The sequence below is a fragment of the Vanellus vanellus genome (genome assembly GCF_965231255.1).
Source record: "Vanellus vanellus genome assembly, chromosome: 2".
Lineage (NCBI taxonomy): Eukaryota > Metazoa > Chordata > Aves > Charadriiformes > Charadriidae > Vanellus > Vanellus vanellus.
The window spans coordinates 18,811,763-18,836,322 of NC_138906.1; the positions used below are offsets into that span (position 1 = coordinate 18,811,763).

General features: G+C 42.5%; 2 protein-coding genes across 2 annotated transcripts in view; one reads left to right on the forward strand and one right to left on the reverse strand.

Moving 5' to 3' along the window:
• Positions 1–6,383: 6,383 nt before the first annotated feature.
• LOC309686706 (patched domain-containing protein 3-like) lies at positions 6,384–15,068 on the forward strand (the record flags this gene model as incomplete). Its single annotated transcript, XM_082499454.1, has 4 exons — positions 6,384–7,115; positions 7,324–7,445; positions 10,397–10,542; positions 13,045–15,068. The coding sequence occupies 4 exons, from the start codon at positions 6,384–6,386 to the stop codon at positions 14,640–14,642; spliced, it is 2,598 nt and encodes an 865-aa protein (XP_082355580.1). The 3' UTR covers positions 14,643–15,068.
• A 2,219-nt stretch (positions 15,069–17,287) lies between these two features.
• YME1L1 (YME1 like 1 ATPase) overlaps positions 17,288–24,560 on the reverse strand; it is a 28,075-nt gene continuing 20,802 nt past the window's right edge. The window contains exons 11-19 of the mRNA XM_082478991.1: positions 24,371–24,503; positions 23,976–24,038; positions 23,356–23,468; positions 22,835–22,990; positions 21,971–22,122; positions 21,255–21,381; positions 21,082–21,155; positions 20,366–20,452; positions 17,288–19,223 (exon numbers count right to left, since the gene is read on the reverse strand). Of these exons, the coding sequence (XP_082335117.1) occupies positions 19,080–19,223; positions 20,366–20,452; positions 21,082–21,155; positions 21,255–21,381; positions 21,971–22,122; positions 22,835–22,990; positions 23,356–23,468; positions 23,976–24,038; positions 24,371–24,503 (1,049 nt within the window). The 3' untranslated portion in view covers positions 17,288–19,079. The remainder of the gene's footprint in view (positions 19,224–20,365; positions 20,453–21,081; positions 21,156–21,254; positions 21,382–21,970; positions 22,123–22,834; positions 22,991–23,355; positions 23,469–23,975; positions 24,039–24,370; positions 24,504–24,560) is intronic.

The following is a 24,560-nucleotide window of genomic DNA, read 5'->3' on the forward strand; positions in this document are numbered from 1 at the left end:
AGAGCTGAACTTTGTGATCCACTCCCCAAGGCTTCAGGGTTTGTCTCTCAGCTGGTGGATGGTCCCAGAACATTTTAAGGTTTAGCTATCAATGCTGTGCATTAATTCTGCCCGTGTAGGGAGTTTCTTGTAGGCTATCACCTAGTCCCTCATTGTGTTCTGTGTCTTTCTTAATCTCATTTCTTTTTGCAACTAGATGGGCTTTAAGAATCTCTGAGATTCCTCCAATCAGTGGTTTCAACATTGACTTTGTGCAAGCCCCTGCGTTATGTTTAGGTACACTTAAACAACTTCCCAATTATGCCAATTCCTACAAGCCCATACTTCTGAGAAGTTGGGACTTGGGCTCACTCCATGCTTCCGTGATACTACTTGCCATCCTGCTGACTGCGCCAACTTGTCATGGATGGAGTGATGCACTTCACTCGTAGAGAGAAGCAGCAATACATTTATTGATATAAAACAGGGATTTAACAAAGTTCAATAGTCAATGCAACAGCGGTTTAACAAGATTCGATGGCAAGGCACACTTGGTTATTTACTGCATAGAGGACTGGGTCAGGCAGAACTGTCCAGGAGACCCCCGGGTGAGTCAAGGTTCAGAAAGCATCCCCTTGCTTTCTAAACTCCTTCTCAGAGAGGAGACTACGTGCAGCTGGATCCAATCATAGTCCCAGACTTGGTCAACAGTTTATGTCTAAAGGATTATATATGCACAAGCAATCCTTTCTATTACTTAGCTAAGATTTCAAAGTTTAGCATGCTATCAGTCACTTACCGAGGATCTGTTGCAGCAAGGAATCTCTGAACCTCAAGAAGTAACCTTGAGAGGAATCCCTACTCAGGGGGAGATCCCAGCATGCAGCTGGCTGCCATTCAGGAGAGATCAAAGGGCTCTTGGACTCTTTGCTATTTTTAGGGATGATTGACCTATAGTCCTATTTGCATATCTGTCCTGGTTTGAGGTAAAACAGAATCAATTTTGTTCAGTAACTTTGCTTCTTTTAGCTAGGTCTCTTCTAACTACTGAAATTAACAGCATACTGTGCAGACAATATTCGCTCTCTCGGAGTGATAAGACCAGTGTTTATAGCTGATGCCCAGGCATGGTATGCAGAGAGGCTCTTGCTTATACTTATTGCTATAACACCCAAGGCCAACCAACTTTGTTGCTTGCCCCATTGGAGGGTCGGAAGCGGAAGAGCACAGTGGAGTCTCACCTGCGGGGAGGAGCAGACAGGTGACCCAAAACTGACCAACAGGGTATCCCATCCCATCTGCCTCATGCTCAGTATAAAAGCTGAGGGATCAAAGAGTCATCTCTCTTTCTTCAATGGCCAACATCCGAGGAGGACTCTGTCTGTTCATCTGCCTTTGATCCTGATCCTGAATGCAGATCCAGAATCCAGTTCCCATCCTTCACTGAGTCCAGCCTGCCAGCCGGTGTCATGATTTGTCATCCTGGGAGCTGATACGGTTTTGTATAAATTTCATTATTTCCTTTTTATTTTGTTATTAATATTTCATTAAAGTAGTTTAGTTTCTTCTAAATTTAGTACCACAGTACCAGTATTGTGATTTGGTGGCCATATTGCTCAAGTTAGCCCTTGGCTATTGTGTTGTTATCTGTCTTCCCACCACTGTTGAGCTGGATGCAGTCATCACAACTAGACGTACCCATTATGACCACCACCAGTGATTATCACTTGGGCAGGGTTATCAGAGATAAAGGTCAGGTTAGCAGTGGAGCACACCTAGATGCACCCATTATGACCACCACCCATGGTTATCGCTTGGGCAGGGATATGGGAGATAAAGGTCAGGTTGGTGGCGGAGCACACCATCACAGCATATGAAATGCTATCGCATGGCATTCTATTTCAAATAACATGATTCTAAAAGATCTTTGCAGTCATATATGAAAAGTACTTTAGGCTACAGGGATTTCTTGAAAGGACAGAAATCACAGAGATATCTTCTGCCTATGAAACAGAGCAGATATGTATTTTCATTAACACAAGCTTGGAAACAAATACTCACAGAACTGAGAAACTAAAGAGTGCCAACTAAGTGACTAAGTCTCCTCCACCTTATTTCTTAAGAATTTACGCATTAATTTTATTTTAAGTCTATGCTCACCACCCACACAACCAAGCATGAGTCAGCAGTGTATGAACAACACAACCTTGTTGTGGTGACCGCTGACCACAGTGGACTGAATTAGCAAAAGCTAATTCAAGGGAATTAGTACTTCAAGGGAAGTGATTATCTTCCTCTATTCAGCACATGAGACCTCATCGACACTACTCTGCCCAAGCTTGGGCTCCCCAGTACAAGAGAGATATCAGCTTACCGGAGTGAGACCACTGAAGGGCCACTATAATGGCTGGGACCTGGAGCACACAACGTACCAGTCCAAGAGAGCTAGATTCAGTCTGGAGAAGACCAAGGGTGGGGAGGATCTTCTTGCTGTCTTCAGCTCTGTGATGAAGGTGCAGAGAAGACAGAGCCAGACTGTTCTCAGAGACGTGCTGGGAAAGCACAAGGACCAGCCATCAGAAGTTGGATCAAGAGAAAGTCCAGTGAGATCTTGTCACAGGCAAAACTTGCTTACTGATTCAGGGAATTTCCGCAAATGTAATTTATTTGCCAGTTAACAATCTATTAATTACTGATTCTGGGATCAAAGAAGACTGAAAACAACCCACGAACCCTTAGGAGCACGCCCCCTGCTTCCCTTCAGACACCTTTTCCCCGGACCCTTTTTACTCTTCAGCTCTCACTGTTAGTGAGGCGGTGGGCGGCTCAGGAGACTGGGGCCAGTGTGTGCATGGTGGTTCCTTCACCTGCAGCAGCCCCTTTCCGGCTGCCCCTCTCAGCTCCTGCTCAAGCAGCCCCTTAGCTGGGACCCCAGGCAGGGTCTTCTCTCTTCCCTCCTTCCTGCTCCAGCCCGGTCTTTTCTCCTTCTTCTCCTCCTGCTCTGGCCTTGTTCCTCCTTTCACTCAGTGTTTACCACCCTTACTTTAGGACATTTTCACAGAGGTGCCACAGACCCCCCTGAGGATGGGCTCAGCAGTGCCCTGTGCTGGATCCATTGGAGCCCGCTGGAACCAGCTGTGACCGGCTCAGGGCAGCCCCTGGCTTCTCCTCACAGACGCTGCCCTGCAGCCCTGCTACCAAATAACCCGCCAGTTATGAGGGGGAAAAAGTCATGATGAAGGTAGTCAAACACTGGAACAGGTTGTCCAGAGGCTCTGTAGTCCCCAGCCTTGGTAGTCCAAACCCAGCTGGACAAAGCCCTGAGCAGCCTGGCCTGACACCCACGCCAGCCCTTCCCTGAGGGGGGCCCAGATGAGATCAGTGCCAGAGGGCCTTCCCAACCCAAATTATTCTGTGATTCTACAAATGGTTTTAATCGCTTCCATTCTTAGTAAATGTTTGGAAGACAAAGGAATACAGAGACAGACCAGAACATGTTTGTCTCTGCATTACTGAGGACAGCCTACCCTTCAAAATAAATAATTATTCCCACAGAGTTTGTGAGCAACAGACAGGCAGTCACAGCTCGAGCAGGAGACAGATCCTATTTGAAGTAGAGGGAAATGGAGGCTGAGGTGGCAAAGTGAAAAAGAGCTTTCAAACAATAAAGGTTGCGAAGCAGGGAGTCTCACCAGCCAGGCATACGTTGTTCCTTAATTTCACAGCACTGTGCAGAAAGTCCCCCAGGCTACAAACTGGCCCCACTGTGGAAGAGAGAAGGTTCTGGCACCTTGGTTTGAGGGTGGGGTTGAGCCCTAGTCTCCTGCCTTCCTGGGAAATGGTCTGACCAGGGGTGCTGTGCAAGAGGCAAGTAACTCGGGCCCCTGAATGGGACCTGCCTGTTTGTTTGTCGCTTGGTTTCTTACGGCTGCTCTTGACTGGTTTATGTGGGCCTGAAGTGGACGATGTACCTATGGTAAGCACATTCTGACACCATCTAGAGAGGAGGCCATTGGGGATATTAGAAATTAACTTATTGGATTTCTAGGTCCCCACAGATCTTGTCGAGAAGCAGGAATAGCACCAGTTATCCCTCTCAGCTCTCTTCTTGGCATGCCAGGTACATATCTGCTTTGCTTGTCACCATTTCATTAGCATCAGGAAATACAATGAAATGTGAGATTGTGAATATTTACCTATGTGGCAATATTCCCAAACTGTAATTCACTGGAACCTCACATTGAAACTTCCAGAAAAGGCAATGTAACCAATCAGGACAGAGGTTGTGCCTTCATCCAAAAATGCAGGAAAGCTTGACTTGCTGGGAGTCCTGTAGTGCAGTTCTTGGCCCTGCCCCAAGCAGTATTTCAGATTTTATCTCATTAGAAGTCAATATAAAATACATGAATAGGCCAAGGAACAAGGACAAGAATCCAGATTCTTGGAGAGAAGATTGGCACATACCTCTTGCTTGAAGACCACTCTGAATTGAGAGTTGGTGGAGCCATCTTCCCATACCACAAGTCGGACCCCCAAGCCTCAGAAAGAGTTAACCTAAAGGCACTTACCTACTTGTGCCCAATGTACTGGGTACCCGGATTGGGCAGCTCCTGCCACAAGGCCATTTCCTACCTCCTGATCATTACCAGAGCTTGTCTCCAGCTCCTGAGAAGCCGGAAAGAAACTGGCTACAACAAGTGGTTAATTTTTATTTTCTGCCTTGTTGAGCTTAAAAAGGCTAGTAACTCTTCATGGCTGTTTTGTTTTTTTTTTTTATTTATTTTGTTTTGGTTTTTTTTTTTACTGTGAAAGCATTTAGCTGGACACTGTCTTTTCATGTATGCTGCAATGTCTGTGGATCATCCACAACCTGGTCCACTGCCAGGTTATCCTAGAAGTCTTCTTGGTGTCTGGCTATAGGGATAGGTGTGTCTCTGTAGCTTATTCCCAGACACAGGTCCATTTTTCTCTGGAGTTATCTCCATGTAAGAGAGACTATCTTTTCCAGCTGGGTAACTCTGACAAGAATTCATCAAGGGTGTACGTGACATCAAACAGCTCACTCCTTTTCTCTGAGGACAGATTCCTCCTATGTGAAGAGCTCTTACTCTAAATCTGTTCAAGGAAACAGACAACAGAACATGGGAGAAGCTACAAGTTAGGAGTCAGATTCATTAAAAAACTTTGATTTTGACAAGTTAGAAGCTACAGGAAATAGCTTCTAAGTGCCGGTCTCCCACAGAGAAATTCAGAACTGACGTACCTTCCTCAGAACACCTGTGCATGGAAAAGGGACTTACCAGGAACCAACCTGAGCTAAATGCTGGGCACAGTGGGAGATCTATAATGCTGCTCAGAGCCTGGCTGTCTGTTTTATGTTCGCAAGCACAAAACAAGTGGCAAGCCTGTCTCCTTAGGATGAGAGAGAAGAAATACCTACAAGTTTTCTTTGCAAGTACTGGCAGCAGAGGAGAGAGTTGCTTCTTTCAAAGAAGGGCAAGAAGATGAAATGCCAGTCTGTAACACATTAGCTAATTGGCTAGACACCTCTCCAGAAGTGTCACATCTGAGCTTAATGTTCTCCTCAGCCCGAAGGCACTCCAGTCACTGTCACTTACCGGTGTCAAGAACACCAGGCTGCAGGGTATTTTTTAGACTTGGAAGGATGCCTTCGATCATTGTTAATGCAGGAAGCTCTGGCGTACCACACCACTGAGATTTTTGTGGCTTGTCCATTGCCATCACTAAACTTTGTTTCAAACTCTGTTTCATTTCTCCAGCTCTCACTCCCCTGTTTTGTAAACCTGTTTACCGAGAGAGCAAACACAGCAACATGTGCATCACCACTTTCTATGTTTTTCTGCCAGGCAGAAGAATATGATGAAGTAACGACTGCAGTGGATTCGGGAAAAACTGCAAAGAAGATGATGAAGTCCGGTGGATGAAGTGCAGGAGCGGGGCCGTGCACGGCAGAGCCGGGCCTGCAGCGCGCCCCACGGGAGCTGGCCAGCACGGCGGCAGGACCAGGCCCCGGGCAGCCCTCAGCACGACGGGCGCTATAACGGCACCGAAGCCGCGGCAGGACCGAGCTCCTCGGCGCCGGGGCAGGTCCACGGCCCGCCAGGCAGACGGCCAAGGCCGGCAGGGGAGACGGGCGTGGGGCAGCGACGGGAGACCCGAGCCCGAGCCGCGGCGCGGCGGGGGGAGCCTCCTGTCCCCGCCTGCCAGTCCCGGGGAGGCGGTGGAATCCCCAGTGAGTCAGAGCGGGGGACGGCGCGGCCGCGCCTCTGAAAAACGCTCTTTCCCTCCGCCGCTGCGGCGGGCAGAAGACGGCTGTCATGCCGCTCAGCAAGAGGTCCGCGTCGTTTGAGCTGCCGCCAGCAGCCCCTGCCCCCGCCTCGCCCATGGCGGAGCCGCGGCGCCCCGCAGAGGGCTGCTCCTGCCGTCATACCGACTGCGTGGAGCGGCCGCTGAGGCGGCTCTTCGAGGGGCTGGGGAGCGCCGTGGCCGCCTGCCCGTGGCCCTTCGTGCTGGTGCCGCTGCTGCTGTCCGCCGGGCTGGGCGCCGGCTTCCTCTTCCTGCCGCAGCGGCAGGCGAACGACATCGAGGGGCAGTTCACGCCGACGGGGGGCCCCGCCAAGGCTGACCGCGACTTCGTGCGGCGGTACTTCCCCACCAACGACTCGGAGCGCTTCTCCGCCCCGCGGCTGCCCACCGAGGGCGCCTACGCCGCCCTCATCGCCGTGGCGGCGGACGGGGGGTCGGTCCTGGACCCGGCGGCGCGGCGCGACGTGCAGCGGCTGGACGCGGCGGTGCGCGCCCGCGGCTACGAGCAGCTCTGCGCCCGCAGCGGTGGCGCCTGCGCCAGCCTCTGGCCCGAGTCGCAGGTGAGCGATGCGGCGGCGGCGGCGGCCGCCCTGGAGAACCTCACCTTCCCCATCACCAACGGCAGCTTCCTGGGGGCCACACTGGGCGGCGTGCGGACGGGCGCCGGCGGGCGGGTGCTGTCGGCGCGGGCCGTGAAGTTGGTGTATTTCCTGCGGGCGGACGGCCCCGAGGCGGCGGAGAGCCGGCGGTGGCTGGAAAGCTTCCTGCGGGACATGCCGTCGGAGCTGGAGAAATTCAGCGCCATTAAGGTAACGCAGGGGTGGGTACAGCCGCGTGGGGGCCGGCGAGACCCGAAATACCCGTGGGGGGAAAGGCGGGCACGACCTGCAGGTTGCGAGGGCTACGGAAATGCGTTAGTGCCAAGATGTTGTTTAGCATCGCCTGTGCGTATGTATAAAGACCGAGAAAAAGAGTCGAAGTGCTTCATCTTTTCTTTCCTTGTTCTTTTAACAACAGGTGACTTACTTTACCTCGCTGTCGAGACAACAGGAGTTTGAAGGAAATACCAAGAGCGTGATCCCACTCTTCTCCGTAACGTATTTCTTGACAATAACGTTTTCAATCATCTCTTGTCTAAGGTAAAGTGTCTTCTAAGCTATGGGTCAATGAGAAGTCACCTCCGCTCTTCTTTACCTTGGCTAAATTGGCTTCTGTTCTTGTTGAGTGAAGTCATTCTTGAACCTGCAGACTTCATGTAATAATAGGCAAAATGTATTTCTTTGATGTTTCTCTCCTCGTGTGTATTTCCCAACTGCTTAAATGGGGTTTATGATAAGTACCACCCAAATACCTGAACAAGCTCTCAGTGCAGACATGCAAAGTTTGAATGCGAGTATCCATTTGTCTGTTCTCTGAAGCCATCAGCCATTTCTGTACTACCTGCCCCATAAGAACCCTTTTTGTAGATGATGTTTTTGGAACTATTTAAACAACTTAACCCCCTACTCTTCATCTTTTTAAGAGGTGTGAGGTGCTGTAGCTTTGGCACTGAAAACCACTGTTGTTAAAGGAGAAGCTGCTGCCTGAGCATTCACACACCACTCAAGGAGTTGCACACACACCACCCAAGTCTCTAACTGCCAGGACCAGGGTCCCTTCTCAGCGGGCGACCCCAGTGGGCCGACAGGTGCCCCTTTCAACTACGCACACACTCACTCACTCTCTGTCTCACTCACACGCTCCCTCCTTCTTCAGGCTCAACCCACATTTCCTGCAACAGAGTCTCAGGCGTCAGATTTTATAAAAATAAGGAATTTAATTGAAAGGTACAGCAGCAAGGTCAGCCTGGGCTGGGTGCGTCTGAAAAGGGAGGGACATCAAGCAAAGACATCCCTGGGCAATTATACCCTTGTGATCTCTACACCTGCCCCTCACGCACTGTTCACACGTCTTTTATTCCAGTGGTAATTTTTGGTCTGGGATCTTCTAACACCTTGTTGGATTCTTTTTCTGTGTCCAGGCAGGCAGGCTGTTGACTGCTCTCACCTTGTTGATTTGCAGTCTCTGCTGATGGTTGTTGCCTCCTTAACTTCTGGTTTACGCTTCTTGTGGATCTGTGCTCACTGGCAGAACATGAGCAACTGAGAAGTCCCAGACATAGCGAAAATACTACCAAAACATCAGTGTGTTATCAACATTTTTCTTATAGTGAAAGACTAAATACAGCACTGTACCAGCTGCTAGGAAAATTACTAAGAAAATTAACTCTATTGTGGCCTAAAGCCTTCAGCAAATCTAGCTACTCTTGATAACTAAAACTAAGCAAACAGCATAAATCCCACCATATTACAACCCAAAGTAATTTATTCTAATTAAAAATTACTTATTTAAGCTAAACAACTAATATGTCTCAACACTATGACAAAGTAAACACTTCTAATGATGAAAGGGTTCTACTTTACCCTCTGTGGTAAGGGGGCCAGAAGCATGGTCTAGCCAGCCTGGCAGCAACAGAATTCTGCACAAGCACTTCTGTTGATTAAAACTTAACAGCTCAGCATGGCATACCCAGTGGAGACATTCACCAAAAAGATGCATAGAAGTCAAACAAGAAAGTCATCCTTTTGGGGGTGGGGAATAAGTGGTGCTATTGCTAAGGTTATTCTACTACTTTCTTGCTTCATTCGTAGCTTCTATCTTCATCCTGCCCACAAGATGCTAATTCTTTATAAGGATCAGTTAAAAATGGGAAGAAAGCGGGGGGGGGGAGGGGGGGGGAGGGGAGGAATCATACCCTGTTAAGATCTGTTTGCACCTTTTTTCTGCCACCTGCTCAATTAAGATACAGATGGATGAGCGCTAGCTTCATAGATTACTGCAAATCTGGGTACAGCTTTAGGCATTCTGTTTGCTAGTAGAGTCTGAGCCTTACCTGCTGTCCACAAAGAACTTAGCCTGCCCTTTCTTTGTGCTGGTGGAAGGTGAACCATTTTGACAGTGTGACACTGTATGGCAGCATTTGTGTGCTGTGCTTGAGAAATAAAGTTATACTTGGAGGGTGGGCTTATTGGTTTAACACTTCATGGAATTATAGAATGGTTGAGGTTGGAAGGGACCTTGAAGATCATCGAGTTCCAACCCCCCTGCCATTGGCAGGGACACCTCCTACTAGACCAGGTTGCCCAAGGCCACATCCAGCCTGGCTTTAAACACCTCCAGGGATGGGGCCTCAACAACCTCTTTGTGCTTCTTTGTGCTGGTGGAAGGTGAACCGTTGTACATTTGACACCATATGGCAGCATTTGTGTGCTGTGCTTGAGAAATAAAGTTCTGCTTGGAGGGTGGGCTTATTGGTTTAGCATTTGCATCAAGCATCATGCCGATTAAGCTGTACAATTCCTAGATATCAGCTGTCTCACATCCAGTCGTTTGTGAGCACAGGCAGAGCATGGGCAGTTCCACCAACACCCGCTTCTTGTCTTGGAAACAAGAGATTCTCTTAAAGTTCAGAAATGGTCTACAGCCTGGAAAAGATTACTAATCGGGCAAGAGGCAACTCTCCACCCCCTCAGTGCAGTGCAAAGTACTCCCACTGGGAGCGTTTCATGGGGAATCTTTGAGACAGCCCTCAGGGGCGTCTTGGCAAATGGCTAGTAGCCAATCTGTCAGCTGAGAAAGCTTCTCTACACAGCGCTTACTGCCTGGGAGATGCTTCCGTACTACACTGATGCTACACCAAGAGCCCGTGTAAAAGGAAAGACCTGCTAAAAGTTCATCTTTTTTGGGGTCACCCTATATATAGGCTGTCACTAGTAGAGTTTATGTATTTTGCCAGCTCTCTTGTTATTGATGCAAAGATCAATACACATCTTTACTCCTTTGTATATAATTGTCCAGCAGTAATAATGTATTTAGTACCTCCTGTATAAATTAATCTTGTCCAGTGCTCACACAGGGGAGCTCTCCTAGCAGCTTTCATCAAGATTTCTTTTCACAGACAGCATTTCATTGGTATCTGTGCACTTGTCATGCCAAACGCTTTGGTGAAATCTTTGACATGTAACTAAGATATTCCTTAAAATATTTTCAGACTGAGCTGTATAAGAAATAATGTCTGGCTTGCATGCTGTGGCGTGGTTTCTGCTGGTTTAGCTGTATTAAGCAGCTTTGGATTGATGCTCTTCTGTGGAGTGCCATTTGTGGTCACTGTAGCAAGTGCACCATTTCTTATTCTGGGTAAGTAGAAAAAGCGAGTCGGATTCAGATATGAAGACTAAAGTGGTGTTAAAACAACCGGATGGTGTTAGTCTTTTATGATATGAGCATCAGATCACACGCAGTTCCGTTCTGCATTGAGGGGAGGAGACACTTGGAGGTGCAGCTTCCTCTGAGCTGCTACAGGCAGGGGAGCTGCTCAGCTCAGCGTACCCACAGCGGGACTGGAGCTGTGCCCTGGCGGACCCAAAAGATAATGCCTGCTTTAGTTCCACTGCTACGACATGAAAACTATAACTGAGAGGGTGGTACGATTAGCACTTCTGGCACTGTTCTAGCATTCGTGGTGATTTAGCCATGCTGATTAATCATTTATTTAACTGGTGCTAATACTTGAAGTGAGCTCAACAGGGTTCTGTCACCACATTTCCCTGTATCATCCCCTGCTGTCTTCCATAGGCATACTCTAAGCATTTAGCTCTGGATAAGTTTGTCTACCCCAAAACAGTTTGTTGTTAGTACTGTTCTGTGGGACTGCTGAATTTGTCAGCGATTTAAGCAGGTGCAGAGGTCTTCCCCAAACCATCCACCTCTTGAACACCTCTTTTTGCAGTACAGTGAGAGCTCCCTACTTCTCCGCTGTTAGTCAGCCTCAGGGTAGCTCAACAGCGGCACCTGTGCAGTTCGTCCAGTGTGCAATTCGTGCACTGACTTAACCCAGTACCTGTATTATGGGGTGAATATGGGAAGTAAGTTACCATATGTTTTTGTGTCCCATTTTCAGAGTGTGGTCTTTGGTCAGGTAAAACTGGGCCTGAATGCAGCTGAAGCAGTGAGCAGGGCTGTCTGTAATTTCAAATAAGAAATCCATCACGTTTTGTTAAGATGTGAACTTTCCTCTGCAATATAATGACTGTGTACTAAACAGTCTCATTTAACTATACGACTGAAGTGATGCACCACTCGTGCAGCCAGCTCCCCCCCAAAACACAAGGAAGTTAGTATCGTTGCATCACAGTTGCACAGACTGCTTGACAGCCAGTGCTGAACTTTCCAAATACCATTAGATAATCTTGCTGCAAATAAATTACGGCTTTTAAAATCCTTATCTGGTCTCCTATATGATAAGTTCATGTGATGTTTTCTTGGTCTTGGTCTCACGCTGAGGAAAGCACATGGAACTCTCGGGTTGATAGAGGCTCTCTGTCATACTAGATGTCCAATGCAGATGCTCCTTAGGGCACGCATGGTTTCTTTGTCTCCTGCATAAGTCAAATGCCTTTTATATTTGCTTTTGTTTGCTTGTCACTTGCAGAGGCTCTAAATTTCAGAAAGACCCCTTTGTATGCCTGGGAAATGGCTTAAGCAAGTCTCTTCAGATCTTTATAAATAACATGCAGACTTTTGTCTTCCTTGCATTAGGCTAACAATTATCAGTACATTAGATGAGCTGCTTTGAAGCCTGCCTGCTTTCCGGAACCAGCCTGGCTCGCTCGCTGCCATCCAGTAGTACCTTTTAACGTGCTGCTTAATTCATCTTTGCATGTCTGCTGGCAATTGCCCGTTCAGGCAGCAGAGACTGATTTCACCTATTCTTTTATGCTTAGCTATATTATCTCTGCTTGCTCCTCTCTTCACGTGGTCTCGCTTTCCTTTTTGTGTGATTAATTTTCAGGGAATAGAAGAGGCCCTGATAGAGGAACGTTGGCAAAATACTGAAAGCTCTGTGATTAAAATCTCAAGAGTTAGCAGAGCTGAGAGAAGCACATTGGCTTTTCCTTTTCAAACTTTGTCTGGCTGATTCTTGTGTCTTAGCAGGAACTCTAGCCCAGGACCCAGTTTTCCTGGCAGGGTTTCCCAGGACTCTGGTGGGTAATATATGCAAGCACATCAGTGTAAATGTGAAGATAAATGAATAATAAATCATGAATAAATGCTCAAAGATAAACTGGAGAGACCATCAGTGGAGAGCAAAGAGCATAAAAAAGCAAACCACTGGAGAACTGGGAACACTGTTCTCCCATGTGAGAACAACTGTTCTCCCTGTCTGCTGAAGGCAGAGCAAGAAATTACTGGCCTAATTTGCTGCAGTGACAAAGAGATTCCAGAGGTAAAGGGGGACGCTTCCAGTGATAAGGATAGTTGAGCATCAGAATAAGTCAGGTATTTAAATCTATGGAATCTACATCACTGGACACCTGGACAAGCAGACACTTGTCAGAGATGGACTGACTAGGTGTGCTCAGTCCTTCAGCAGAGTAGGGTGAGGGATCAACAACCCATCAGGTCACCAGGAGCTTCTGAACTGTAATAAATTCAGCTACACGCAAAGGATCTGTTTTCCTGTGTCAGTTTAATGTGCATCAGCACTGAAGCAATATTAATAACTGAAGCAACGTTAATAGCCTAAGTTGCTTTTTCAAAATTTTATGCAGACATAAATGTGATTCACTTTGTACTTTTGTTGGGTGTTAGTGGAAGCTGCCATTTGCAATGCAGCGTTAACTTTTTCTCTTCTTGCAGGAGTTGGTGTTGATGACATGTTCATCATGATTGCTTGCTGGGAACAAAGTTCAGGGAAAAAAGAGAAATCCAATGTTAAATCTCGGTTGGCCGAGACCTACACAGAAGCAGCACTTTCTGTGACCATCACCACTCTCACAGATGTTTTGGCCTTCTTCATTGGCACCTGGACTGCTTTTCCATCTGTGAGATCATTTTGCCTCTATACAGGCACGGCTTTTGTCTTCTGCTATATATATACCCTGACCTTCTTTGGGGCAATTATTGTATTAAATCATAAAAGGGAGCAAGGAAACCGACACTGGCTAACTTGTATGCCTGTGGGAGTAGATGAAGGTCAGGCTGAGAAGTCCTGCTTGTACAATGCTTGCTGTATCGGCAACTGTTCTGGGGAGTCATCTCAGCCAGAAAGTGAACATCCAATGAGCACATTCTTTAAAAAGTATTATGGTCCTTTTTTTACAAATAAATGGATCAAGGTACTTGTGGTGTTGCTGTATGGAGCATACTTGGGTGGCAGTATTTATGGATGTACTCAGATCAGGGAAGGCATTGATCTTCGAAATCTGGCGACTGATGACTCCTACGTTATTCCATACTACAATGATGACAAATACTTCTCAACATACGGACCCAGGGTCATGGTTGTCATTACTGAAAGTGTAGAGTACTGGAATGAGACTGTTCGTCTTATCATTGAGAACTGCACACAGAATTTAGAGAGCATTTCCTATGTCGATAAGAACCTGTCAGAGTCATGGCTGAGGGTATACACAAGTCTTGCCAAAAGTGGTTTGATAAATATAAGCAACAAGACTCTTTTCATTAATAACCTACCTAAACTGTTCCGAATTGTTCCCAGTTTTGAGTGGGACATTAACAAGACTCAGGATACAATAGAAGCTTCACGTTTCTTCATCCAGACGGTGAACGTAACCTCAGCCATTGATGAGAAGAATCTTCTCAATCAGTTAAGAGAGACAGCCAAGCAGTGTACCATTCCATTAATGGTGTATCACCCAGCGTTCATCTACTACGATCAGTACCTGGTAATAGTGCAGAACACCATTCAGAACGTCGTCGTTGCTGCTGGGGCAATGCTCATCATCTCCCTTTTGCTTATTCCCAACCCGTTGTGTTGCTTGTGGGTGACCTTCGCTATAGCTTCTGTTATAGTTGGTGTTGCTGGTTTCATGACATTTTGGAAAATCAGTCTAGATTGCATATCCATGATCAGCCTGGTCATTTGCATAGGGTTTTCAGTAGATTTTTCTGCTCATATTTCCTATGCCTTTGTTACGAGTGGAGAGTCATCAGCCAATAAAAGGGCAATCGAAGCTCTGTCCCTGATGGGTTACCCAGTGTTACAAGGTGCAGTTTCTACTATATTAGGAGTAGTTGTCCTGGCTGCAGCAAAAGCCTACATCTTTAGGACATTTTTCAAGATCATGTTCCTTGTTATTTTGTTTGGGGCTCTTCATGGTCTTGTTTTTATTCCGGTGTTTTTAACCTTTTTTGGAAACTTTGGCAGATCACCCCACAATACCAAACCTAAAAAGCTAGAGCACAGGTTTAGAAGCGATAAAGACTGTCCATGACTAAATGTAAATACTATATATTTATTACATGTAGATTAAAATGCAGTGACTTTCGGGAAATATAAGAAATGAAGAAACTGAAGGACAGAAAAATAAATACAACAAGGAAGCAAAGGCTTCAGAAAAGCCAAGCAAGAAAAATAACAGAAGAATAAATGAAAACTCCCAGAATGGATTTGCATTTCTCATTTTTGTGTGTGCTTGAAAAACACTTTAATGTTGTTAAACCTTTTCTTGTGACTTGCTTACTGAATGTATTAAAGTTATTACAAACACCGATCACTGTATCAGGTTAAAGAAATTGTGCAACCAGTTACCCAATATTGGCCGAATCTGGAATGCAACAAAAGCATTTATCAAAGAACACTGGCAACTTTGTGTCCAAAAGCTGTTATTAACCAAGTTACCACAAAAAAGGAAATTAAAATCAAACTTCTCAAAAAATTTTGATTCTGAGCAGAACCTCTCAAATTGGGGGTGGGGGGGTGGGGAACCATGCGGGCGAACACCTGAAACTTTGCTATGAATATCAGAGTAATACTTTATGTTAGTTGCTCAGATACTACAGTGATGGGTGAAAAGAAAACCTTTAGGCAGATGCTGTGAAGAATAACAACTACAGTCATTATTAAGACACGTCATATACCCCTTTTTAAAAGCAAAACGAAAGCAAGCATGGAGCTGTTTTTTGGAGGCGTACTTAATGTGCATAAAAACAGAAGTGCTTATGGATATTTCCATACCTACCTTCAGGCCTAGCTCCCAGAACAATAGGCTTTTTTGCTTTGTAGAGATTAAAACAAAACAAACACCACCACCAATCGCACTACCAGCCACCGCTCTACCTACGACAGCCTGAGAATTCTTACAGGAAATTCTTTGCAAAAGGTATTCTAAACTTTCTTGCAAATTTCTATCTCCAAAGAATGTTATGTTTCCTTCTAATTCCAGTTTTTCTATGGAACCTTTCTATCTGGAAAGATACTCAGATAAATCTGGGTACGTTGTTTCATGACTAAGGCAGCTGAATATTCTACTGTGAAAGTAGCTCTGTAATAACAGGTAAATGCTTATAAAAAAAAGTTACAGGTCTTGTGACGCTCCTGAGTTGAAGAGCAAGTTGTGTTCAAAGGAGAAGCAGTTCTTGAAATCGTAGTTAAAGACTGAAAAGTAGTATCAATCTTAGAAGAAATCTGCTCCTGAGGTGGAAGTCAAAACCCAGTGCTACTACAGCCAGTGTAGTACATCAGTAAATCTCAGTATTAGAGCCAGCAGCATTATCCAGGACAGGGCACTAGCCACAAAGCTAGATTTAAGAAAAACAAAACAAAAACAAAACCAAAAAACCCAACCCCCATGCACCAGTCTTCAGTTCTCCCTTTAATGTTTCAGTGTCCATATTAGTGCTTTTATTATGGCAAATGATACAGCCATTGCTGCACTGATGAAGCTGTCAAAGGAGTAGATTATGCACTCACTTTGGCCAACACCAGAGGAGGGCATCTTACTAAATACTAGAAAGAAGGGGAGTTATGCTCTTGAAAAAAGAATGGAATTCTACTTCTGAGGGAAGTAGAGCACGTGGCCTACTTAGTGAGTAGGCCTCTCATCCTGTTCTTTCGCCATATTTTGGAAGCAAAAATAGCTCTACTTGCTTCTAGGAAAGGTTTCTGAGCAGATCAAGAGAGCGCACAGCTAGCAATGGTTTGATTGCTCTATTTTCACAGACAGTTTAAGGGATCAAGATTAAAAAAATTGTGACATTTCAGCTGACTCAGGTCATCACACAGTAGGAAGCATCCAGAAAAAGTAGGCCACATCTTTCAGTAGAAGTTTGCATTTTCTTTGTATTAAGCTTGATAGCAGAATTCTAGCATAAGTCAGCTTTGGGAATGCAGGCAATTCAGGATTGTGCCCTAGTTTGAAGTTCCTGTTTTATGCACCACTGTGTTTGTGACCAGTTTAGGGCTATTTAAAAAGCAAACAGTCCATCAAGGCACCTAGCTCTGCCCTGTTTTCATCAACATGAGACTGTGTACTTAAAGGGAACTTGGGTTATTCTCACCATGTGACTGATGTTTGGAAGCTGCCTTTGTGGTCTCCTACCTCTGTCCAATGATTTTGTGAGGAGGAATTTCAGCTCCTAAATGCACCCGAGAACACCAGAGGTCAAACCCAATGCCTAAGTAGACAAGTTTCTTTGAAACCTTAGATACCTCGTGCACCCAACCATCTAGGTATAACAATAAACTCTTCAATAACACGTCTGCTGGTAAGCTGGCCAGAAAGCAAAGACACCTTTTACACTTGATGGCTAATCTCTAACAGTCTCTTTTCATAACCCAATGAGATATCACCTTTTTTTTTTTTTTTTTTTTTTTTTTTTTTTAAGACTGTGCTCACTTGTTCTTTTCATACAGCAAGAAGCTTTTGAATGAGAAAGGTAAGACCCCCAAACCAGATAATTCTATATAGATTTTAATGACTTGAGAAGTCAGAAGTTTTTCGCTTTCCTTTCTAAATGCAGATTCGCATTATTTAGCTGGAAAAGTTCCTATCCAAGACCCACTACTGAAACAGTAATTGAAAAAAAAAGCCTGAATTTCTACGGAGAACACTCCCTAGAAATTTGCTTAGAGTGCAACTTTGCCATCATTCTTAAATTTATTTACAAGTTTAAATGTTTTATACACCTCAATTTACATAGTAGGGAACTTAGTATTACATTTTATAACAATTTACAGTGAATAAAAAGAAAACCAATATGCATAATTAAAATTAACCTTTATTACTTCAAAAACAGATGCCAAATATGCAGTATCTCTCTGTTGGCATATTTCTAAAATACATGTACAACTGTAACTAGTCAGCCTAGACATTTGGTATACTGTTTTATAACATTTTGAAGTTCTCCCACACTGCACTGGGATGTCACTATAGTAAGCTGACAAAAATAGGCAAATAGAAAGTTATCCTGGTTTTGAAAGAAAAAAAAAAATGCATGTACTCTTACTAAAAAAGTAGGTTATAATCAAGCATTACACTCAGAAAATTCTAAAATACTATGTTACTTCTAGTTTTAAGTGTAGCGACCAATTTCCATTCCCATTTATTGGCACAAGCCCAACTATTTTAATGGCCAAGAATGGTAACCTTCAACATTAATATGCCAATAAAGGCCCTCTCTGCAACAGAAGTTTACAGTCCCAAGACTCTACAATTAATTGTGCAGAAAGATTATGATCTTCTAGATCTAGAGTTATTCCTAAAAACCAGTTCCACGAGATCAGAAAAATACTGGCATATAATTGCTAGTAATCACTTCCATTTGATTAGAAACTGCTTTTGTTTTCAGGAACTTTTAATTATCTTAGAATTTCCAGAGGTTTCTATAAGGGCTGAAGGAAACGGTTTTATTTCCCTACTTTCACTGTAGAACAGAACTGGGAATGTTATTTGAAACAACACATACTTCAAACATTTTTCTGAACTACTCTTTAGTGAGCAATATTGTCCTCTGACAAAATTATCTGTTGGATTATCAAACGCCCGTACATAGTATTAGTAGAAACTAATGCTGTAGAATCTCCAGCAGAGTAAAAGCACTATCAAAGCACTGTTATCCATCTACTGCAGTAATAAAAAAAAATAATCTAAGAATCTTATCAGCAGCACATCAAAGATCACAGGTATTTCTCCTATCCCTGCCACAGTTCTGCCCAAAACATGGTCCAAAGACATGTTTAGCCTGTTGTTTTTGCATTAAAGTTTCTCTCCCAGCCATACATGTGTGTATTTTAATCCCAAGAGCACTGAAAACACAATCACTAATGTTTTTTTCTAACATGGAGCTTCCACAAATCCCTTTAATAGAGGTGCACTGTGTAGCTGCTTCCTTCTTAGAGATATTTTATTACATTTCTAAATAAGAAGTCTTCTTTAAAGGTGATCTCTAGCCTCAGAGTATGAGCGCCAGCTAGACTACATTCTACTGTTTTACAAATCAATCCGTCACTATCCATAAAACATTCCATAGCACACATTGTTGGTTATAATTTCAAATGCACATGCAGCAGGATGACCTGGGAAGCTATGCCAAAACACACCAGCATATATGCATCTTTTTCTTGTCAGCTTCAACACATTTGATTAAACCAAAATGCTGAATTCAACCCTGAGATTTATCCTTCTGAATAACTTCTTGTTGGAAGAGTACAGGGAGCAGAGGATGAGGAACTTGCTTTATTTTGTGTGTCTTATTTTGATGAAACACAACAAATAGATGAGTAACAGAAGCTCACAAGAGACAGGATAATATTAAAGTGTCACGAATGCCATACACACATCAGGAAGGGAAAAGAAGGCTATGCTGCATAAGACTACTGCATTGCTAGATGTACATTCCTCAAATTATCAGTTACTGTATCCCAGAAGTTATCATCTTACTTCTAGTTTTTTTCCCTCTAAAACAATTTGGATTTCTTTGGCATCCAAAGTCTCGTATTTCAATAGAGCTTCTGCTAAATTCTTGTGCTCTTTTGCATGAGTCTTCAGGATGTTCTTTGCTCGCTCATATGAGTCCTAATATTAAAAAAAGGTGGAAGGTAATTTTAAGACTTTAGAGCAAAACAACAGCAAGATTCCACTTTAAAAATTGTTTCCAGGTAAATACAGTTTAAAACAAACATTTAAAGTTGTGCCTTACATTTCATAGCTAGCACAGCTCCTTCCTCATGAAGGTTTAAAATCTAGCTGGCATAATTAATGAAAAAACAAAACCCCCAAACTTGATGCCACCTTTGTGTTTTGCAGAAGTAGGACTAAAAATAAAATCCTGAGAAAAAGACTTAGAAAAGACTTACTAGATTTGAAAAGTTACTGATTACATTAATTATATTTGATTTAACATTATAAGCATTCAAGGAATGTTCCTCAAAGACTAAAGTTTTTAAAAGCTTATCGAACTCTCAAATTTTATGTGCTTTTAGAACGCTGAAAGCTACCCAACAAGTCACCAGTTGTTGCAAGTAGATGCACATTGCTGGCATTACCAGCTTCAACTTTAACTTTTAGTTCTACACAGATAGTTCTTACATGACCAGTACAAGTCAGTTCAAAAACAGCTACAGCAAAAGCATTAATTTTTGAAATTTATATTTGTGATATGAATAATTATCCTGCCTGTACCAAACCAATTCAGATTACCAGAACAGTGATTTTGGAAGTTCTGTGATTAGCAAATGTTACAAATTTCCTTAAGCGTCTGATACTATCACTGTGAGGAAGAGGATACTGAAAAGGCAACTCTCTGATCTGATAAGGCCATTCCTGTGATTCTATACAAAATGATTTAGCTGCAAGTTAAGAAATGTGGGAGTAACACAAAACATTCACATCTGTTCTAAAACAAGTCATAGCCATACTTTTTTTCCTATTAATTGAATAGGCAAAATAACAAATCCTGACCAAATGTAAAAGGACGTGTTAAAGACTATACTAAGGAACCACACCACCAACTTGTTTCTCACTACTTGCACATGACAATCACCAAAAAGTTTTGTTATGCAGAGATTCAAAGCTGCAGCTACATTAAGTGTTTGGGAATACTTCCATCCACCTGTGTATTTTTACCAGTATATATTACCAAACTGAATAATCAAGTAAGGTGATGCTTAACTCATCTCAAAACAAACGCATCAGAGCGGAGGGGGAGAGAATCTTACCCGTAGAAGTGTTCTTACTTCCTGTTCAATTGCAGACTGAGTTTCAGGGCTAACCTTCCCCGTATCAGTGTAGGTCATAACGCCAAGCTAAAGAACAACAAAAAAATCTTTAACTTGCCACTGTTGCATTAATACACATAAAACACAGTAACAGCTTCATCACCTATTGCTTCTACTTGCAAACAAATAAAAACATTAATCAAACATTTGCTGAAGTGCTTACAACAGAAGCAAACCAAGAAGCCTATTCATCAACTATGTAGTCACTGCAGAGTTCTCTTTCAACAGGTCATTGTACAGATCCTGATTAAACATTTTCTTATTTAAAAAAACCAAAATCCCTAGACTACTAACACTTGATGGGTAATAAAGATGACTAAAGAAGTTTCCTTAGAAGTCTAGAAAACTCAATGTTGTCGCCCTCCCCAACTCCAAGACAATCCTTGATTTCAAAATGTTTGGTTTTATTATAAACATTTTCTGCAGACATTAGTAACTTTCAAGGTAATTTTGAGGTGCAGATCTTGCAAGTTAGTTTTTAAACTGTCAAATATACAGTTTGTTTAGTTGATTTCTCTATAGCAGGGCCAGTCATAAGGCTTACTTTCTTTTTTGCCAGAACTACTTAGTCTCTGTGATCACTGACAGCCAAATAGGCATTTAGTTATAGAACATTTCTTTGTACCAAATGAATATTTAAGGATTGATGATACTACCTTCTCGCTCATTCCAAATCTAGTCACCATCAGTTTTGCAATTTTAGTAGCATTGTCAAAATCACTGGAAGCACCTAGATAGCAAACAGATTTAAATTAGTTATTGAAACCAAGTTAAACATGCCAGTCCACATGCTCCAATCAAAAATTCTTTTAACTACTGGTCAGCTGACCTGTTGTGATGTGATCACTTCCAAATATGAGCTCTTCTGCTACCCTTCCTCCCATGCAGACATCCATCTGTGCAAGCAACTGGGATCTAGTTTCACTCCATCTGTCATTTTCTGGGAGCAACGATACCTGTAGATACAGAACTGAGGTCAGGTAACAACAAACAGAAGAAATACTGAAATAATCTGAAAAATATTCTTGTTTATATCCACATTAACTTGGCTAAAGTTCAACAGAAACAGACATAATAGAAATATTTTTCTGTTCAAATGCTTGGCAGCTAAAGGCAGAACAGAAAAAATTAGGGATATCTATGCTAGAAACAAGTAGATAACCAATTAGGTTTAGAAAGAAACACACAGGACACTTGATAAAGGATGCTTGTGTTAAAAGTACAGTTGAACAATGTGTCTACTTTCCAGTCCTTTAGACATTCAGAGTTTTACTGCTGGGTACTATTTTAACTGCAGCAGAATCAAACATACTTACATTTCTTTTCTTGTGTATGTGAACTATTATACTAGCATATGCTGTTTTATTTCAAAATGAAGACAGCTTTCTATCACACAGAAAAGACAACCAGTGAGTTCTCCAAGAGATTGCTCATAACTGAGTATTTTAACAGATTACAATACGCATTAACATAATTACAACAAATAGCATTGTTGGCAAATTCCTCAACAACACTAAACCAACATAAAATTCTAGAAATACTCACATGTCCAAGTGTTGTTCCTCGTGTCATGATTGTAGCCTTGTTGATTGGCATTGCATCCTTAGTATAATATGCAATGATAGCATGTCCAGATTCATGGTAAGCAGTGATGGTTTTGTTTTTCTCATCAATTTCTACACTTCTACGTTCAGGTCCTTAAACAGTGGAACGTTAAATAAACTTTTTTGTACAGCTTACTACCACAATCCACATTACATATACTCAAACAGAGTACAAAGTAGCTGAGGAAAAGCATGCAAGCAAAATTAACTAACACTCATTAAGTGCAAAATGCTTATGAGTGGGATTTTAATGTCTACAATGGACCTCAATATACTCTACAGACAAGTTGCTTTTAAAGGAACAGATTTAAAAATGCAGTCTTGAGTATCTGAGAAAATTCCTCTTCTCTCAAGTATGAGCAACCAGATTTTTAGCGTATACGTCTCAGATGTTTCAGCTTTGTGTTATCGTGTGACAAGTTAGTTAAACAGAAGGTCCAGGTCTCTGTTCATTTATTCTCTCCCTTCCTTTAGGAATAACTAGGGGAAGGGTAAGAAATCAAGCCTGTGTCTTCCTCTAGGCTCAAAAACAACATGCAGCACTTCTGATAAAAAAAGCACATCAAGTTTTAAAGAATGTACTCCATTCTAGATTTTACATACTACTTTCTGGTCTCAAAAGGTTCTATTCAGAGACAGAGGACTTACTAGTTTAACAAAAACAACAAACAAACCAAACCTAAAAACAACAGCATAAAAACTTCTTTCTCTATAAAAGTCTTAATCATGAAAAATCAAGAAATCTTAATCAAGAAAACTCCTGTGTACTGTAACATATATATATGTCTTTTATATAAAATCCTACCCATTAGAATTTTGTCCTTGGAGAATTCTAGTTCTTTCATGGTTACCATATCTTTTCCATCAACAGCTGCCTTTAAGGCAGCTTGATTTACAAGATTCTCAAGCTCTGCTCCAGAAAATCCTACTGTGCCTCGTGCAATTATTTCTGGATCAACAGCTGTGGAGAAAAACAAACTTGTCATTAGGGTCCATACTGCTCCTGAAAAAGCTTGTACCATGCAGAAATACCAAGAAATGATCCAATTATAAGCAAGAATCATGTTCTATTAAAAACAATGTGTTAAACAAAACATACTCAGCTTTAGAATTCTAATTCTCAAGACACTATAAACTGCTGGGGACTAGAAACAAATACTGCCCTCAATAACTGTGATAACACTACATACTAGACAATTTGTGCTCTTTACTGAGACACATGGTAAAGCCACAATTGCTGATGGAATGAAGGGGTAATATATAAGCATGCTGATCCAATATAAAAACTGTAACATAAAAAGATATTACAGTAAAGTATTTACTTACATGGATCATATTTTATTTTATTAAGGTACCACTTCAGGATTTCTGTACGACCTCTTACATCAGGCTTCGGAACAGTAACTTGCATATCAAAGCGACCAGGACGTATTAAAGCACTAAGGGAAAAGACAATTTAATACATTAACTTAAAATGCTGTAGTAAACTGTTACTAACGTATATAAGGAACAAAAATCCATGTGATATTTCTAAAGACATCTACATAGACGATGTCTGGTGTGCAGATGCAAAGAATACTTTTTTCTTACCTGTTTGTAAAAACACATATGAAAGATGTTTATTACCAACCCATTTTAAAGGGTTTTTTTTGCATTTGAAAATTTTGCATTGTGAACAAGGAATGCAGCTAGTCAACTTAACCAGAAAAACTTCCAGAAATTTTAGATGCTTAGAAGCATGTTACTTATTTCTCCATATTTAACTCAACAACCTTTTAAATGCCAAAAACTGGTCAATAAATGTCCTTTTTAAGAAGAAAAAACCCCAGCCATAACACTTAATACTTCAAGATTATCACAAGCAACTTTGTTGTTGTTGCGGGGTTTTTTTGTTTGTTTGGTTTTTAATACATGCTCTGTAGAAATGATCAATACATTATACTCACTTATCTAATGCTTCCGGGAAGTTTGTTGCACCAATAATAACAACACCTTCATTAGGTTTAAACCTGTATGGGAAAAAAGGGTGAGAATGTTGGGGGGGGGGGGGGGGGTGTTTGGAGACAGAATTTACACCTTTTTTGTGTGTCAATAACTACTTCTACTTCTTATTTCGCATGACCTCAACTGGAAGCTTCTACATTCTTTACAGTAAGTCCATTAATGCTACTGTTGGCAGTACTAGAAAGTAGTCATAGGAGCATCTTAACTTTATATCCTTGCAAGCATTACAAAAAAATTATAAAAAACATCAAAGCTGTCAAGGAAGAAAAATACACCCAAATATTCAAAATACCCATCAGTCAAGCACCTTCTGCGCCCTCAGAATCCATATATTTACCCATCCATTTCAGCAAGAAGTTGATTAATGGTCTGTCTTGAATAGGGGTGCATTGGAGATTCAATTCTCTTCCCACCAACAGAGTCCAACTCATCAATAAATATAACACATGGTGCATTTGCTTTTGCTTCCCCTGACAAAAGAAAAATAGCAGAAAGATATTTCAACTACACACAGGAACAGACAGTGT